At 53.8% G+C, this 16,161-nt stretch overlaps 3 protein-coding genes across 6 annotated transcripts; 2 read left to right on the top strand and 1 right to left on the bottom strand.

The window, feature by feature from the left end:
- Window positions 1-604: 604 nt before the first annotated feature.
- On the top strand, window positions 605-6,546 carry GAL3ST4 (galactose-3-O-sulfotransferase 4). The gene is made up of 4 exons (XM_040455946.1): window positions 605-722; window positions 1,863-2,173; window positions 2,354-2,657; window positions 5,106-6,546. The coding sequence occupies exons 2-4, from the start codon at window positions 2,049-2,051 to the stop codon at window positions 6,138-6,140; spliced, it is 1,464 nt and encodes a 487-aa protein (XP_040311880.1). The 5' UTR covers window positions 605-722; window positions 1,863-2,048; the 3' UTR covers window positions 6,141-6,546.
- A 224-nt stretch (window positions 6,547-6,770) lies between these two features.
- On the top strand, window positions 6,771-11,221 carry TRAPPC14 (trafficking protein particle complex subunit 14). Of its 2 annotated transcripts, XM_040455942.1 has the most exons (11): window positions 6,771-7,408; window positions 7,609-7,704; window positions 7,811-7,940; window positions 8,086-8,172; window positions 8,336-8,456; window positions 8,560-8,707; window positions 8,838-8,920; window positions 9,009-9,172; window positions 9,727-9,881; window positions 10,110-10,303; window positions 10,421-11,221. In XM_040455942.1, exons 1-11 carry the CDS (start codon window positions 6,998-7,000, stop codon window positions 10,572-10,574), a joined length of 1,743 nt encoding a protein of 580 aa, XP_040311876.1. In that variant the 5' UTR covers window positions 6,771-6,997; the 3' UTR covers window positions 10,575-11,221. The 2 variants fall into 2 exon arrangements, with proteins under 2 accessions (XP_040311876.1, XP_040311877.1); XM_040455943.1 differs by lacking the exons at window positions 6,771-7,408; window positions 7,811-7,940.
- A 245-nt stretch (window positions 11,222-11,466) lies between these two features.
- Window positions 11,467-14,655, bottom strand: LAMTOR4 (late endosomal/lysosomal adaptor, MAPK and MTOR activator 4). Of its 3 annotated transcripts, none has more exons than XM_040455948.1 (4): window positions 14,545-14,655; window positions 13,988-14,068; window positions 12,168-12,285; window positions 11,467-11,828 (listed from the first exon to the last, which is right to left on the bottom strand). In XM_040455948.1, the coding sequence occupies exons 1-4, from the start codon at window positions 14,545-14,547 to the stop codon at window positions 11,782-11,784; spliced, it is 249 nt and encodes an 82-aa protein (XP_040311882.1). In that variant the 5' UTR covers window positions 14,548-14,655; the 3' UTR covers window positions 11,467-11,781. The 3 variants fall into 3 exon arrangements, with proteins under 3 accessions (XP_040311882.1, XP_040311881.1, XP_040311883.1); XM_040455947.1 differs by having other exon boundaries at window positions 11,467-11,811; XM_040455949.1 differs by lacking the exon at window positions 13,988-14,068 and having other exon boundaries at window positions 11,467-11,811; window positions 14,545-14,644.
- Between the last annotated feature and the right edge of the window lie 1,506 nt (window positions 14,656-16,161).

Below are 16,161 nucleotides of genomic sequence, written 5' to 3'. Positions count from 1 at the left end.
ATTTCATGTTTCAGTGTTTGATTCAGTGTTTATTCTGCAAATAAACAGCTAATTTATTGGACCCTGTGTTTGCCTTGTACTTCTAACATCCCTCCCTGAGCCCAGGCTCCTGGCAGAGGCTTCTGGCCTCTCTTGGAACCTGCCCCCTGTCATTCACTTTGGGCAAGTTGTCTACCCTCTGGGTCTGGGCACCTTCATCTGTAAAATGGGGAGAATTGTAGGGACTGGCAAAATTCTTTCTGAACGGGAGGCATCATTAATATCACAAGACTGCCCCTTGCCTTCAGGGTGGGGGCCCCTATTCTCTGTGTCAGCCTGGGGCTACCTTGTCATGTCCTTGACAATGTCTGCTTTCAACTCGTCTGTTATTTTCTTTTTCTTTCTTTCTTTCTGTTGCCTGAATGAGTCTTTTGTTCTGAAGAAAGCAAAAAGGAAAAGGTAGAATTGATTCCTAAGCGTGAAAGGAGGGTAGAAGTGCTGTCTTCCAAGGGCGGGCTGGGTGCCCTGACGGAGAAGGAAAGATGCCGTGAGAGAGAGAGAGCCAGAGACACAATTAAAGACCGAGCAGCTGCAGGGACTGGCGGGACAAAGGGAGGGAGGGGGAGGAGCCTGGGCGCAGAGCAAGTTTGTGGGGAAAGTTGAGCACAGCGAGGAGCCGGGCGGTGGCTGGGGCGTGCGGGAGGGCCAGACCCCGATCTCCCTGCTGGTCTTCAGGTGGCCTGGTGAGTGGGCAAGTGAAGTCGAGGCCGCAGCCAGTGGAGGGACTCTCGAATTTATGGGGGGAGACCTGGGGGGGTCACAGAGAGAACCTCGGAGGGGGCCAACAAAGGGCTGGCGACTGACTGAGCGGTCACCAAAGCTGGAGGGGACACAGGGCTGAAATGGGGGTAATGGGAGGAGACAGAGATGGATGGAAGGAACAGAAGAAATCAGGACACTGGAGGGAGTCCGGTGCGGTGCTGGATCCTGGGGGCTGTGTTGGGGGAGGGAATTAGGGGGTGATGCCAGAGGGGGCGGGTCTCTAGGTAGCAAGTGTGGGTTCTCCTTACCTGGGGTCACTCCTAGCTTGTCCCAGAAAGGGGTTGTCGGGAAGGGCTGTGGCCCTTGGTTGTGGCTGTAATCTGAAGGGGTGGGTCCAGACTCCCAGTTGATTAGGAAGCTGGGGCCTTCGGGGAGGAACTCAGAAGCTCGATGTTTGTATCTTTCAGTATCCTTATGTCGCAGAGTTTTTTTGTCTCTCTTTCCAGCTCCACCCTCTCCATCTTCTCTAGGTGCAGAGGGGATTGGAAAGCGGGCACAGGGGTGTTGGGGGGGTCCGGGGATCTGAGCTTCATAAGTCACCCGTCTCCTCCAGCTTTTCATACACTGGGGTCTGCCTTATGCTGAGAACGTTTCAGAAGAGAAAAGAAATGCCCGAGTTTTAACTCCTACTCGTGACAAAGTTGCTCCTATAGTTTGACCTCCCTGGGTTCAGCACCCTGTACCTGTCTGACCCTCATTCCCTCCTTATGGCTGCCTTCTTGGCCTCAGAATGGGGCTCTTCATCCCCATCTGTCACAGGCAGAGGAACTCACGAGGAAGCCGGGCGTCCGGCCGATGTCCATCTCACTGTCACATGAGCAGATTGGTCTTTCTCCCCTCCCCTCTGGATCCCTGAGGCTCAGGGAGAACTGCAGGTGGGGGTGTGGGGAAACTGGAGACTGATGGCAGAGGAGTACTTGTGGGCCACCTGGGAGATCTGGGTGTAGAGAGCACATGCCCCTCCCCGCAGGCTCCCACTCCTGGTATGAGCTGTAGCAGCAGGAGAGAAGGCTTTACCCTCTCCTTAGACTCCCCTCCTTTCCCCCTCATTTCCCTTCTAGACGCTGACAGAGGCAAAAATCTGCTAACTCAGGGGGCAGACTCAACCAGGGCTGCGAGCAGGCCTGGGGAATGACCCCCCGATCTCCAACCAGCGCCTTCCACGGCTGCACGGCTGTCTCAAGCTGTCTCTGCCTCTGTGCCTGGCCCTTGCCCTGTCCCTCGATAGCATCACCCTTACCTGCCACATGGGCCCTCTGTCTCCTACCAGGACCATGCGCCTCTGGGGGCCTCGGAGCCTGGGGTTGGCTCTGGGAGTCTTCATGACCATCGGATTTGCCCTCCAGCTCTGGGGGGGCCCCTTCCAGAAGAGGTGAGTTCCCATCTTGTCCCAATGCCTGATAGATGTCACCTATTTGCTCCTCCCCATGCCACCTAGGGCTGTGACTCTTGGTGGCTCAGAGAAGGTTCCATGTCCTCTGTCTTTGCTCCACAAGATGCCCACTCACCTGCTGGTGAGGGACAGGAAAATTCCCCTCCCATCTCTCCCCAGGCTACCAGGCCTGCAACTCCGACAGCCCTTGGCCCCATCCCTGGGATCAGCTGTTTCATCCTGCCCACCCCGGCAGCGACTTGTGTTCCTGAAGACGCACAAATCTGGGAGCAGCTCTGTGCTGAACCTGCTTCATCGCTACGGGGACCGACACGGGCTGCGCTTTGCCCTCCCTGCCCGCTACCAGTTCGGCTACCCAAGGCTTTTCCAGGCCTCTCGGGTCAAAGGCTACCGCCCTCAGGGTGGAGGCACCAAGTCCCCCTTCCACATCCTCTGTCATCACATGAGGTTCAACCTGAAAGAGGTGAGGGGCATAGAAGGGGGTGGGTGGGACTGGAGAGAGATGGTCTCAGGCCTGTGGTCAAGACCACCAGGGGAGGAGGCCCCAGGCAAAAGTTGGTCCTCACCCAAAAGTTGGGCATGGGGGTCACAGTGATTCCTATTCCCCTCTCCTCAGCTGTCTCTTGCCTAGTAGTTTCTGGTAGCCAAAGTCCTGCTTTCTCACACCTGGAGCTTTCTGGTCTCTTTCCTTGGCCAGTTTACCCCACTGGTATCAGTGCCCTGACAACCCTGACCCCCTAGACTCTCCCTCCAGGGGCTTCTTGCTCTTCTTGGCCCTTTCTATTAACACTACCAGGGCCCCTGCTCAGCCACTGCCTTCTGACTACCTTCCTCTGCCAGATATTGAGAATCAGCTCCATGCCAAGCCCTAGCCCGGTCCTGACCCCCTCTCCCCAGTTCTAAAGGGGAAGGTACGTGCGTGCACTCACGAGCTCATCCATACATACACAGGAACCCGAGAGCTCTCAGACACACAAAACCAATGTGCAAATGACAACATACAGGGAAGGAACTTTTACCGAATACTTACTGAGTGCTGGATTCTTACCTCACCATCACCTCGCCAGAAAGGCATTATAAGTGTCCCCATTACACAGATGAAGAGGACAAGTTTCAGAGAGCCTAAGTGACTGGCCCCCTTCATAGAAAGCAGCAGAGCTAGGATCTGAACTTGGGCACGTCTGCTCCAAAGTCAAAGCGCCTTCCCTGGCCTGTGTGCATGCATATGTGTGTTTGTATTTGGAACTATGGGGAGAAGATTCAGCAAAAGAGGTGGAGCTTTCTGTTGAAGTGAGTTTTAAGGAAAGGTTTGACAGAACTTTGTAGTAAGAATATCAGGTATTTAAAAAAAATTTTTTTTTAAGTTTATTCATTTTTGAGAGAGAGAGAGAGAGACAGAGTGTGAGCAGGGGAGGGGCGGAGAGAGAGAGAGGGAGACACAGAACCCAAAGCAGGCTCCAGGCTCTGAGCTTTCAGAACAGAACCCAACGCAGGGCTCAAACTCATGAACTGCGAAATCATAACGTGAGCCAAAGTCGGACGCTTAACTGACTGAGCCACCCAGGTGCCCCTTAAATATCAGGTATTTTAGAGGAAGCAGAACCAGCAAAGCTGTGGTGGTGGTGGTGGTGGCACGTGTGTAACAGGGGAAATGTGTGTAGGTGGCAGAACCCCAGATGCTCCCATGAAGCCAGAGCTGGAGAAAGCAGCTGAGGAGTATGTGTGGGACCTGAAAGGCAGTGGGGGGGGGGGTCACTGCTGGGAGTGACATGATGACAATGAGCTTTCAGGCAGGCTTCTCTGGTTTTTGACCTTCATTGTCATTACCATTCATTGAGTACCATGCGCTCCCACATTCAAGGTAAGCGTTAACCCAGATTTGAGATGCAGGAATGATGGCTCTGAGAAGCTCAATAACCTGCCTAAAGTTACACAACTGGTAAATGGCTGAATTGGGATTTATTCCAGGTTCACCTGATGCCACAGACTGTTCTTTGCACTGCTCTCCTCTGCCTTCAAAGAGACACTCAGTTCACAGGCGGTGCTCTGTGGGCATGCCCACATTAGCAGAGCAGATTGGAGGTTGTTGTGAGGGGTGTTAGGTTCAGTGATAAGCCGTATTCAGAGGCAGAAACCCTTCAGGGAGCCCAGGAGCTGGGTTCTGATGTGTATGTGCCTGTAGGACCATGCTAGGGAGTGGCTCAGCCCAAGTCTCACCTCCCTTCTTGCTGAGAAGTTGAGTCACATGTCCCAGGCTTCAGGGTAGCAGCCTACCAAGTGTCCATAGCTCCCCAGTGCCCAGTCCAGGGGTGTCCTTTACTTTCCTAGATGCCTAGGAGCCCCAGAAATACCCTGTCTTTCGGCCATCCTGGGGTTGGCCTGCCCACCTGATGCCTATACTTGAGACAGCATTATGGTTGGCCCCTGTCCTCCCTTTTTGCTGCCAGTGACCCACTGGTACTCTGGGAAGAGGCCTGAGGCCAGTTCCTTTCTTGGAACTGTGACCAAGAGTCCCAGGGTAGGCACTTAATAGGTTTTTGTTGGAGAAGTGAACACGAAGTTTGATTCTTAGAGATTTGGTTCTGACCAAAGCCACACAAAAAATCCCAAGGAAATTAATGTTCTCAAGGAGCTTCCCCTGTTCCAGGTTCCTTCATATCCTTATCTCCTGTACCTCCATAATCATTTGGTAAGGTATGATTATCCCCATTTTACAGATGAGCAAATTGAGTCTTAGAAATGTTAAGTAACTTGCCCAAGATTTGTCAGTTAGTGAAGGAAGATAGGGGTTCCCAGCAGAGCTTTAAGAAGGTGGTTTGAGGAGTCTAGGGAATCAGCCAGCAATGGGCATGCTCTTAGTTTCTTCCTGGTCCACTTCTTTCTCCCTATGCCTGTTTTCTCTCCTCCACAGGTACTCCAGGTCATGCCCTCTGACAGCTTCTTCTTTTCCATTGTCCGAGACCCAGCAGCTCTGGCCCGCTCTGCTTTCTCCTACTATAAATCCACCTCATCAGCCTTCCGCAAGGCACCATCATTGGCTGCCTTCCTGGCCAATCCTCGAGCCTTCTACCGGCCTGGAGCCCGTGGGGACCACTATGCACGCAACTTACTCTGGTTTGACTTTGGCCTCCCCTTTCCCCCAGAGATGAAGACCAAGAGAGGGAATCCTCATCCCCCTAGAGACCCCAAATCCCCACAGCTGAATGTTTTGCCTTCTGGTGCTGGCCTGAGAGCCCACTATACCCTGGATCCCAGTGCTCTCCTCCATCCTGCTCCTACAGTTGCTGGTGGTCACAGCCAGACATCCAGCCATGCCTCTTTGGATTTGGGGTCTTCATCCTTCATCCAGTGGAGTCTGGCCTGGCTGGACTCTGTCTTTGACCTGGTCTTGGTGGCCGAGTACTTTGATGAGTCACTGGTTCTACTGGCAGATGCCCTGTGCTGGGGTCTAGATGATGTGGTGGGCTTCATGCACAATGCCCAGGCTGGAGGTGAGCAGGGCAGAAGTGCAGTCAGCAGTGGTGGACTGACTGCTGAGGACAGGCAGCTGACTGCACGGGCCCGAGCCTGGAACCACCTGGACTGGGCTCTCTACGTTCATTTCAACCACAGTCTGTGGGCACGGATCAATCAATACGGCCAGAGCCGGCTGGAGAGTGCTGTGGCCGAGCTCCGGGCTCGCCGAGAGGCCCTGGCTAAACATTGTCTAGTGGGGGGTGAGGCTTTAGACCCCAAATATATCACTGACCGTCGATTCCGACCTTTCCAGTTTGGGTCCGGTAAGGTTTTGGGCTATGTACTTCGGAGTGGACTGAGCCTCCCAGACCAGGAGGAGTGTGAGCGCCTGGCTACCCCTGAGCTACAGTACAAGGACAAGCTAGATGCCAAGCAATTTCCCTCAACAGTCTCTCTGCCCCTTACGACTTCAAGGCTACTCTCCCCGTAGTCATTAGACTACTAAGTTTTAGCTTAAAAGCAGCTAAGCCACAAGGGTAAACATGATGAGTATGGGGCAGCCAGATGCCGTTTCTGTTTCCCTCTGAAAGCATGTTTGTGCCCTAGACGATGAGTGGAACTTTGCACAGATGTGGGCACCAAGTCCTCCGGCCTGTGTGGAGGAATTCCAGCAGTACCCCTCCCCCCAACTTTGCCCCTTCCCCTTTCCAAACCCCTGGCAGGTCCCCATTGCACTCTCAAAAGTCCCCTGAAGGAGCAAATCATGGAGTAAGCCAGAAATAACTTGGAACTTGTGGGTTGGAATAATGCGTCCATTTCTCTATGAATTATTTGGTTCCAGACTATGCTCATTTAACTGTGAAATGTTTGTGAATGAATAAATAATTTGAACCTTTGACTTGCATTATGTAGGGTGGAAAGGGGGCGGGATGTTCCATCTTCCCGGGAGAAGCGGAGTTGCAGGGGGTCCTTTTAATATTTCTTCTCTAAGAAACCTGTCTTGTCTCCCCTAAAGCCTTCTTACTGCAGCCTAACCCCAGCCGGACCCCGCCTCTCTCCCCAGCGGTCCGGTCACCCACAAATTCCGGGGCCCCGGAGGCCACGCCCCTTCCTTTCCGCTTCCGGTTTCTCTCCAGTCAATCGGCCCAGCAGCCCGGTTCCGGCCCTGCGGGGTCTCGGTTCCGGGTTCGTTGCCCCGGTTCCCGGCCCCGGCCGGTCTCCCGGACCAGCCCGGCCGCGCACAGCACCCTTTGGGTGTCGGGACTCCCCAGCCCCACCCCAACGGCCCCCTCTCCCTCCGCCGGCCCGGCCCACCTCGCCCCCGGCCCGCGCCGTCCTCGCCGCCCCATGGAGTCCCAGTGTGACTACTCCATGTACTTCCCGGCCGTGCCGCTGCCGCCGCGCGCGGAGCTGGCGGGGGACCCGGGCCGGTACCGGGCGCTGCCCCGGCGCAACCATCTCTACTTGGGGGAGACTGTCCGCTTCCTGCTGGTGCTGCGCTGCCGGGGAGGCGCAGGGTCCGGCGCCGGGGGTGGCGCGGGCTTGGGCTCTCGAGGGGCCTGGGCAGAACTGGCAACGGCCTTGGCCGCCCTGGCCTCGGTCAGCGCCGGAGGCGGGGCGCCCGGGGGCGGTGGCACCGGAGACCAGGATCCCGAACCCCCAGGGGGCGGGGATCCCGGCGGTGGGCCGTTGTTTCGAGGCTGCAGCCCCCTCCTCACCCACGGCCCGGGTCCTGCTACCTCAGGGGGAGCGACCACGGTGAGGAGCTTGGGGTGACACGGCACAGGGCGGAGGGGCGGTTTGCCGGGCTCCAGAGACAGGAGGGGGATGGACGCTGGGGGCATGAAGGAGGCAGATGAAGGAAGCCAAGAAGAACCGCGTGCAGCACATCTTAAAAGGGGACGCTGCAGGCTGCCTCTTTGACTCTCCCGCCCTTTTACCCCTTTCGCAAACACCAGCTGCCTGTGGAGGAACCAATTGTGTCCACAGATGAGGTCATCTTCCCACTCACCGTTTCACTGGATAGACTGCCCCCCGGGACACCTAAGGCCAAGGTAAGATTGACAAGGGGTGGAACTGTTGTCCTAATTCAGACTCCCTTTCTAAGGCAGGGCTGGCTGGCTCTCCTCTTAACTGTGGCACCGTGTCCCTTGTTCTCAGATTGTAGTGACTGTGTGGAAACGGGAGGTTGAGGCACCAGAGGTCAGAGATCAAGGCTACTTGCGCTTGTTGCAGACCCGATCTCCTGGGGAGACGTTCCGGGGCGAGCAGAGCGCTTTCAAGGCCCAAGGTGGGGAGAATGTAGAGGGGAAATGCTCGAGTCTGAAATTTAGGGGATAGAGTGGAGGGGTGACACTGGCAAGCGCCGGATTAGAACTGTGTTGGGGATGAGGTCTCTGCCCAGCTCATCAGTTCTTGCCTTGGCCCTCCTGCAGTGAGCACCCTGCTGACTCTGCTGCCCCCTCCGGTTCTGAAATGCCGCCAGTTCACTGTGGCTGGAAAACACTTGACCGTGCTCAAGGGTGAGCAGATCTGTGGCTTGGGTCTTGGGTAGCAGTAGGGGCATTGACTAGGTGGCAGTTACTCTGGGCACACTGGTGGGGATCGGTCCATTTGGGAGGGGTAAAGTTGGGGTTTGAGGTGTCCCGGTACTCTCAACTGAGCTGACCTGGTTACCTCCAACAGTGCTGAACAGCTCCTCCCAGGAGGAAATTTCCATCTGGGATATCCGGATTCTCCCAAACTTCAACGCTAGTTATCTACCTGTCATGCCTGATGGCTCTGTGCTGCTGGTGGATAATGTCTGGTGAGATCCTGAGGAGGGGCAGGGATGCAAAGTGGGGATGGGGGCAGGGCCAAGAGCTCTGGCAGGAAAAGATCAAGCTGTGTTGCTCTTTCTTCTGAACTAGTCACCAATCTGGGGAAGTCTCCATGGGCTCCTTCTGCCGGCTCCCTGGTACCTCTGGCTGCTTCCCCTGCCCGCTTAGTGCCCTGGAGGAACACAACTTCCTGTTTCAGCTGAGAGGGGGAGAGCAACCCCCTCAAGGGGCCAAGGAGGTGAGTATAGGGGACTGGATGCTCAAGGAAAAGGTTAACAAAAAGCAGTGGGAGGGAAAGGCCAGTGGGCCACAGAAGATGAGAGGGGAACCTCAGGTACACACGATGTTTCCCTTTGTCTCTCCCACAGGGCCTAGAAGTTCCCCTGATTGCTGTGGTTCAGTGGTCCACCCCAAAGCTGCCCTTCACCCAGAGCATCTACACCCACTACCGGTGAGTTTGTGGGACTCCCCGCTAGACACCATCCTGTTCACCTTTGTTTGGCAACACACATCCTTCTTCCCTCTCTCACTGCTTCTAGCCTGCCCAGCATCCGCCTGGACCGCCCATGCTTTGTGATGACTGCTTCTTGTGAGTCCCCCGTTCGAACTTATGAGCGGTTCACTGTCACCTACACACTGCTCAACAATCTCCAAGACTTCCTTGCTGTGAGGCTTGTGTGGACCCCGGAGCATGCACAGGCTGGTAGGTGGGCTGTCAGGCTCTGGGGACTTGACCCAGAAGAGGAGGGGAAAGGAAGTTATAGAGGTGGGGGAGCTGTGGCAGGCTCCTTTGGCTCTATACCTACGTGGTCTCCACAGTGTTACAAACGGAGAGATCAGAGAAGCAGTGGGGCAGTGATTTTAAGGACATTGACCCTGGATCTGGGCTCCCTTGTATATTTGATTTCTATCTCTCCCCTTCACTAGCTGTGTGACCTTAGGTAGGTTACTTAATCTCTGAGCCTCACTTAGATTCCTCTTCTCTAAAATGGGGGAAATAATATCTCTTAGGATTGTTAATGGTGATCTGATAGTGTAGCATAAGTGAAGTGGTCAGAATAGACTTCAGCACACAGTAAGGATTTGCTATTGTTATTTATAAAGTTCAACAAAAGAGAATATATAAAGACTGTGCTCATGAAAAGCCCTTTGCGAACTGAGAAGTGCTGTACATATGTGTTTACTGGTGGCTGTTTCTGCTCCGGGCTCCCCCCCCCCCGACAGGCTCTTAAGCCATACGCCCCCCCCCCCCCCCAGGAAAGCAGCTGTGTGAGGAGGAGCGCCGAGCCATGCAGGCAGCCCTGGACTCCATTGTCTGCCACACGCCCCTCAACAATCTAGGCTTTTCCCGGAAGGGCAGTGCGCTCACCTTCAGTGTGGCCTTCCAGGCTCTGAGGACAGGGCTCTTTGAGGTGGGCTGGGGAGGGGCTGGGCTTATGGGTTATGGGAATGTCAGGGTGGGAGGAGTCCAGGCCTCCAGCCTCTGTGGAGGAAACACCATGGATGGCACTGAACAGCCGGGTAGAGGGAAGGGGGAACTTCCATCCAACGTTGGCCGGGCAAGTGGGGAACTTGATTTGAAAGGAGCGTCGGGGCCTGGAGGCTGAGCTGGAATGCTGACCTGTGTCTCCCCGCCCCAGCTGAGCCAGCACATGAAACTGAAGCTGCAGTTCACCGCCAGTGTGTCCCACCCTCCGCCCGAGGCCCGGCCCCTGTCTCGAAAGAGCAGCCCCAGCAGCCCTGCTGTCCGGGACCTGGTAGAGAGACACCAGGCTAGCTTAGGCCGCTCTCAGTCCTTTTCTCACCAACAGCCCTCCCGGAGCCACCTCATGAGGTATGGAAGCAGTGGGGGGGGTGGGCACCGGACTGTGGAGAGGCCAGAGTTGGAGGGGGAACAGGAAAGCGTCCTGGGGCCCAACCAGAGCCCACAGCCTCTGCCTTCCCCCCCCAGGTCAGGCAGCGTGATGGAGCGCAGGGCCATCACACCTCCTGTGGCCTCCCCCGTGGGCCGCCCCCTCTACCTGCCTCCGGACAAGGCTGTGCTTTCTCTGGACAAGATTGCCAAGCGCGAGTGCAAGGTCCTGGTGGTGGAGCCTGTCAAGTAGCACCCTGCCGGCTCTCCTCCCTCTTACGCTCCCAGAAACCGAAAGCTCCCTGGAGGGGGCCCTTGCTCCAGACTGTGCCTCCCCTGGGATGCCTCCCACCATGGATGAGGAGGCCCAAGAGGGCCGCCTGTCTGTGTCTGCTGATGAGGGACAGGGAAGAAGCTGTGAAATGGGCGGGTATGGCTGCAGCACTAAGCCAACAGTATTTCCCCGGCTCCCTGGGGGGGGCTGGCCCCACCCCAAGGCCAGGGGCAAGGGCTCCGAGAGCTCCCTTGCCCCCCTCCCGCCCAGTACCCTGGTTCTAAGTTTACAAAGTGTATTCCTTGTTCCTATTAAGTTGTCTCTCCTGACTCTGACACCCTCCCTCCCACCCACCTGCAGGGCTGAGATTAGAGGGTGGTGATGGCAAAGGGACCCTGACAATGGCCCTCCTGTCTCAGGGGTGAGGGGGGATAGCCAGGTGGCCTCCTCCTGCCCCTCATGTTTACGTTTGTGGCCTGAAGCACTTTAAGTTGTGTGGGGGTTTTTTCTTTCTTTGTTTCTTCTTCTTTTTTTTTTTTTAATCTCTCTGTTCCTGTAACTTATTCTCCAACTACTGCTTCCAACTGAAATAAGACTATTAAATGCCTGTTCAGGAGGGAGAAGAATGACCTGCATTTGTGTGTTGGTGGCAGGAGCAGAGATCCCAGGGGCTCAGAACGGTTCCCTTCAGTAGGCACACAAATAGCTCCCTTCCTATCGTACTATTCTCTGACTGCCAGTTTTATATGCCCAGGTGCCTTGCCGCCCCCCCACCCCACCCCGTGTCAACACACGACTGTCTCCCTAGAAGATGGAAGACTGACTCAGGGTGTAACCTCCCTCACCCCCCATCGTACACACATCCCTAGGCCTGGGAGCATCAAACTCATGTTTATTAGGAGGGAGGGAGGGAAGAGGGAGATCCCCTTGCCCTCACTCTCCTTGACACAGTGCAAAGTCCCCAAGCCTCTGCCCTTCCAGGTAGGGGTGGGGCAGTGGGTGAGCAGAAAGCCTTAGTTCTAGCAGCAAGCCAAGAAAAAGGTGGAGGAGGTTTGCGTCTTCCTCATCACAGAGGCTCATGGACCCAATCCACCTCTGCCCCTTGCCCTCTGGCAGGCTCAGATGTCAACAGGCTCCCGGCCTCGGTTCTGCCTCTTCACCACAAATACCCTCTGTCCTGACACGGTCACCAGCAGCGTGTGTTCTCCAAAGACCACTGGAGAGGAGACACACCTTCCCCCACCCGGGGGAGGGAAGGGAGCACAGAGTTAGTGGGGTACAATGGCCTCTACAGGGTCACGCAAACCGGTGGGATCAAAAGCCAAAGGCATGTGATAGTTCAAGGCTCAGAGATTTGAAGATAGGAGGGCTCCATTAAATTCCCTTCCTTCTCTTGGTTTCTCCTGATTGCAGGAGTAAATCCCAAATGGAAGAAAGTGGCCAGAACCAGGGATCTCAGAGAGAGATGGTGAGAGATTGGCAGGAGACAAATTTTTTTTTCCCCAAGAAGCCTCTGGGAGCAACCCCCACCCCCTCCCATCACCACCATTAGGGGCAGGGGCTGAGGCTCACCCGATAGGCGCTTGAAGGGTATGTTCGTGCTGTGGTGCAACCGGAAGCCACAGGCCGTGCTGACCAGCTCAGAGATAGCACTGGCTGCCTGCTCATCATTCTCCAGATCCCCAGATGACTGCATGCAGATGGAGGAAGAAGGGCAGAAATTAGGAAACAGAACCGGGAAAGAATTCCAAGAACAGTCACTTTGGCTCTCGCACTTATAATTCTACCTCTCGACTTTATGGTACTCCTAAGGATACCCCCATTTTTGGAAAAAAACAAACCTGAAATTTTCCTCTGATGTTGCTGCCCCTCTTGATGCCATCCTGTTTCTCATTCTTACAACATGGGCCTTCCCCCAGTGAGCACGGACTCTCATTCATTTCTTTACTGACCATTTTTTCCTAATCCCTGAAACTTGATTTCTCCCTGTGTCCCCACTTATTGATAAATCCGCATTCTCAAACATCTGTGCCCGCCCACTACTGACTGGTTCAAGGCTCTGTCTTTTCCTCAGTCTTTCCTCTTGCCCTGTCTGTAGAATCTGAAACATACACATCCTCTTTGTCCCTGAGGCCTGCCCTACTACCTAGCCCTTGGGTAATGATGTGACAGCGGCCCAGACTTCCTCTTTTCTGGTGCTTGTCTCAACTTCCTCTCCTAACGTCCTCAACATGGGCCTCCCAATTAGATTAAGTTCAGTGCCCTTTGCTCTCTGTGACATTCTGTACCTCAGTATCCTCATCTGTAAATTGGGACAAGTTCCTATTTATGGGCTCATGGTGAGGATTATGTTGAGATATCACTGGTGAGATGCTTAGAACAGCTCCTAGCAGTATATACTAACTGCTCTTACTCTGTTTCTAACCAATGTCTAAAGTCAAGTCACCAAAATTCCCCTTAGTTCACCCCCTCCCCAATCAACTTCCTTTCTTAATTTCCTATCTGCCATGGTGCCATCATTCTAGACTTGAGTTCACTGTCTTACTAGACAGAAAAGTATCTCTATTACCCGTCTCTAGTCATTACCAAGATATATTGATTCTTCCTTTAAAAATTCTTCTCTCCTTGCTCTTCACTGCCACCAGACCCATCTCAGACCTGGATTTTCAAAGCAGCCCTCACCACTTCTGAATCTCGCCCTTTCCCGTCTATCTTCACACCTAATAGAAAAATCTTGCTTAACTATTTCATCAGCTCACGTTTCTGTTCAAAGCTCCTATCACCCTCAAGATTAACAAATGTGCTAATCCAGCCTTGAAAGTCCTCCACAGTCAGATCTTTCCTTACCATATTCTCTTCTTCCAAACCTTTCCAAATCTCTTCAACACGAACCTACCACTCCTACCCTGAGTACTCTCCTTTTCTGCCTGTTCACAACCATCCATCCTTTTAACACCAGCTGAATTCTCACCTCCTCCAAGAAAGTCTCCTTGTCATAATGTATGTTATAACAGCTTTTAACCTTAAGCCTTGTCTCTCCAGCTACATTAAAAACTTCTAGAGAGCTAACACTGTATTGTACTACGGAACAAACAAAATACAAAGGATCTTGAGTAAATACCAAATAAAAACATATTCGAGAATAACGTGGGTAATATCAGTTATCAACAAACCTATAACTAGTTGTCTGAAAAGATAGTAAACTTCTACCTCAGAAGTTCCCAGACAATGATTCCAGAGATTTTATTTGATTAGTTACCAAAAGCTTACTACGTGCCAGGCATGATAGCTAACAGTGAGAGTGGAGACAAATTAGGCTAAACTGGGCGATGTTAAAAGGGATCACTGGGCCCTGTGTCCTTGGGGGACCCCCGCCCTTGCCCACAACGCACCGCCAGCACTGCGCCTTCACTCAAAACCAGGTAGCCGAGCTGGTCTGGGATTCTCTCCAGCCCCTGGGTAAGTGCAGAAGTCTAGTGGGTAAAGTTGCAATTGGTGAGAAGCATGCCAAGGATGGCCCTCGATGCCCTTCATTTGCAAACCCATGTCTCTCGTAACAGTGCCCCCCAGACCTTTCCCCAGCCAGGGTCCTTCCAGACCCTCTCCCCTCTACAGAGCCTTCAACACAGAGCCTGAGGTTCCCATCTTCCTCACCCTCTGACCCTGGGCTCCCTTGGCCTCAGCAGCCCCATCGGCCCGCCCCATCTCCAATTCTCCTAGTGGCCCACCCCTCCTCCCCCGCCGACTACTCGCCAGCGTCCGTACACCCTCCCACAGATCCCTCCTCAGCCCTCTACGTCGCCTCCCCTCCCATCTCCATTCTCTCTGCGTCCCGGGGTGGACAGGAGGTAAGGGCTGAGTGCAGGCCCAAAAGGGGGCAACCAAAGAGATTGGGGAACAGGGATGCGGAACCCCTGGCGCGTACTCCCGCGCATGCGTTCTCACTCACCATCGCAGCCTTAGGTGCTGGGGGCGCTCCCTTTCAGATAGGTAGCTTCCGGCTCCGGACCCAGGTCACGTGCCTTCTCCAGGCGGTCCCCTCCAGCCTTGCGCCTCCGGACTTTAGCTCCGCCCCCAAAGCGCGGATTGGAACATGACTACATCATCAGCCTTAATCTGCCAGTGAGGAGCGCCGCTTCCGAGAGGCGCAAGCGGATTGGTCGCAGGTCCGCCTTAAATACCCATCTCCCAGCCCCTCAGCCGCAGAGTTCGAGGACAGGGGGGCGTGTCGGTGGGTGGGGGCGGGGCCGGAGGGAGGAGGGCGGGCTGAGGGTGTGCGCCTGCGCGCAGAGGGCTCGGCGTTTTCCATGAGCTGGGGTTGCACTTGAGAGTGTGACAGCGAGTGAGAGAATAAAGTGAAATGCAGAGTGAAGAGCTATTCAAATGCTATTTTTATACCTACTCCAGGCAGCTCTCTGTTTAAGACGGGTTTGTTCCCAAAGCGGCTTTTCCTCCTGGGATTCTGTGAGGAACGGTGTGATGGTGAGTCGAGTCCCCCGCCTCCTCCCCTCAGGCAAAGCAGTCGTGGTGCTGTCTTGTCTAGTATGTGCCAGGAAACATTAGCAACAGTACTTTGAAGTCACTTTTTAATACATGAGTGTCACATCGAAAGTTTTTGCTTTAATATAAATAGTTTCTGGGCCCGCAATACCAATGTGACCGAGAAAGTGCTGGTGAAGTAAAATGAAGGATGATTCTAGAAATAAGTACTTTTTGGTGATAAGATGGGGGAATTGGCGCCCTCGGTGCGTTGCTGATGGGGCTGTGAAATGATGCCACTTCTATGGAAAACCCATCAACTGTTCCTGGAAAAGCCAAATACAGAGTTAGTTCCATGAGCAGTTCCACTCCTAGATGGATACCTAGGAGACTTGAAAACATGTCCACGCAAAAACTTGCACACAAATACTCTTAATAACCTAAGGATGGAAACCACGCAAATATCCATAAACTGAACAACAGAGAAATAAAATGTGGCGTATCCATGCAGTGGACTCTCATGCAGCCATAAAAAGGAATGACGTATTGGTAAATCCTACAGCAAGGATAAACTTTGGAAACATGAACCCTGAGTGAAAGCAATCAGATACACGAGGCCACATAGAGTATTTTGCTGTTTATGCGAAATGTCTAGACGAGGCAAATCCGTAGAAACAAGAAGATTAGAGGTTGCCAGGGGCAGAGGGGAGAGAGAAATGGGGGGGGGGGGGCGGTGACTGCTACTTGGTGATGGAAATGTTCTGGAATGATAGAGTGATGGTGGTTCCGCAGTCTGAATGTAATAAAACCACTGAATTGTGCACTTTATTTTTTAAAATATTTATTTATTTTGAGAGAGTGAGCAAGTGGGGGAGGGACAGAGAGAGAGAGAGAGAGAGAATCCCAAGCAGGATCCACACTGTCAGCACAGAGCCTGATGTGGGGATCAAACTCATGAACTGTGAGATCATGATCTGAGCTGGATCGGGTGCCCCTGATTTGTACACTTTAAAATGGTGAATATTAGAGTATGTGAATTGCATCTCAATAAAATAAAACTAAGTACTGTTACTTGAGGAGAAGGTTA

Source organism: Herpailurus yagouaroundi, unplaced genomic scaffold (assembly GCF_014898765.1).
Source record: "Herpailurus yagouaroundi ecotype Mexico unplaced genomic scaffold, PumYag 216, whole genome shotgun sequence".
Taxonomy (NCBI): Eukaryota; Metazoa; Chordata; class Mammalia; order Carnivora; family Felidae; genus Herpailurus; species Herpailurus yagouaroundi.
Note: the sequence above shows the minus strand (reverse complement) of the source record. Positions and strands in the feature narration are given on the sequence as shown.

Excerpts from the sequence above, each read along its gene's own strand:
- GAL3ST4 (XM_040455946.1), top strand. The coding sequence starts at position 2,049 with ATGGGCCCTCTGTCTCCTACCAGGACCATGCGCCTCTGGGGGCCTCGG. Across the intron at positions 2,174-2,353 it reads GGGGGCCCCTTCCAGAAGAG|GCTACCAGGCCTGCAACTCC; the intron begins GTGAGTTCCCAT and ends ATCTCTCCCCAG. Across the intron at positions 2,658-5,105 it reads TGAGGTTCAACCTGAAAGAG|GTACTCCAGGTCATGCCCTC; the intron begins GTGAGGGGCATA and ends TCTCCTCCACAG.
- TRAPPC14 (XM_040455942.1), top strand. The coding sequence starts at position 6,998 with ATGGAGTCCCAGTGTGACTACTCCATGTACTTCCCGGCCGTGCCGCTG. Across the intron at positions 7,409-7,608 it reads CCTCAGGGGGAGCGACCACG|CTGCCTGTGGAGGAACCAAT; the intron begins GTGAGGAGCTTG and ends CGCAAACACCAG. Across the intron at positions 7,941-8,085 it reads GAGCGCTTTCAAGGCCCAAG|TGAGCACCCTGCTGACTCTG; the intron begins GTGGGGAGAATG and ends GCCCTCCTGCAG.
- LAMTOR4 (XM_040455947.1), bottom strand. Across the intron at positions 12,286-13,987 it reads GTGAAGGCGCAGTGCTGGCG|TCATCTGGGGATCTGGAGAA; the intron begins GTGCGTTGTGGG and ends ATCTGCATGCAG. Across the intron at positions 11,812-12,167 it reads ACCCTTCAAGCGCCTATCGG|TGGTCTTTGGAGAACACACG; the intron begins GTGAGCCTCAGC and ends TCTCCTCTCCAG.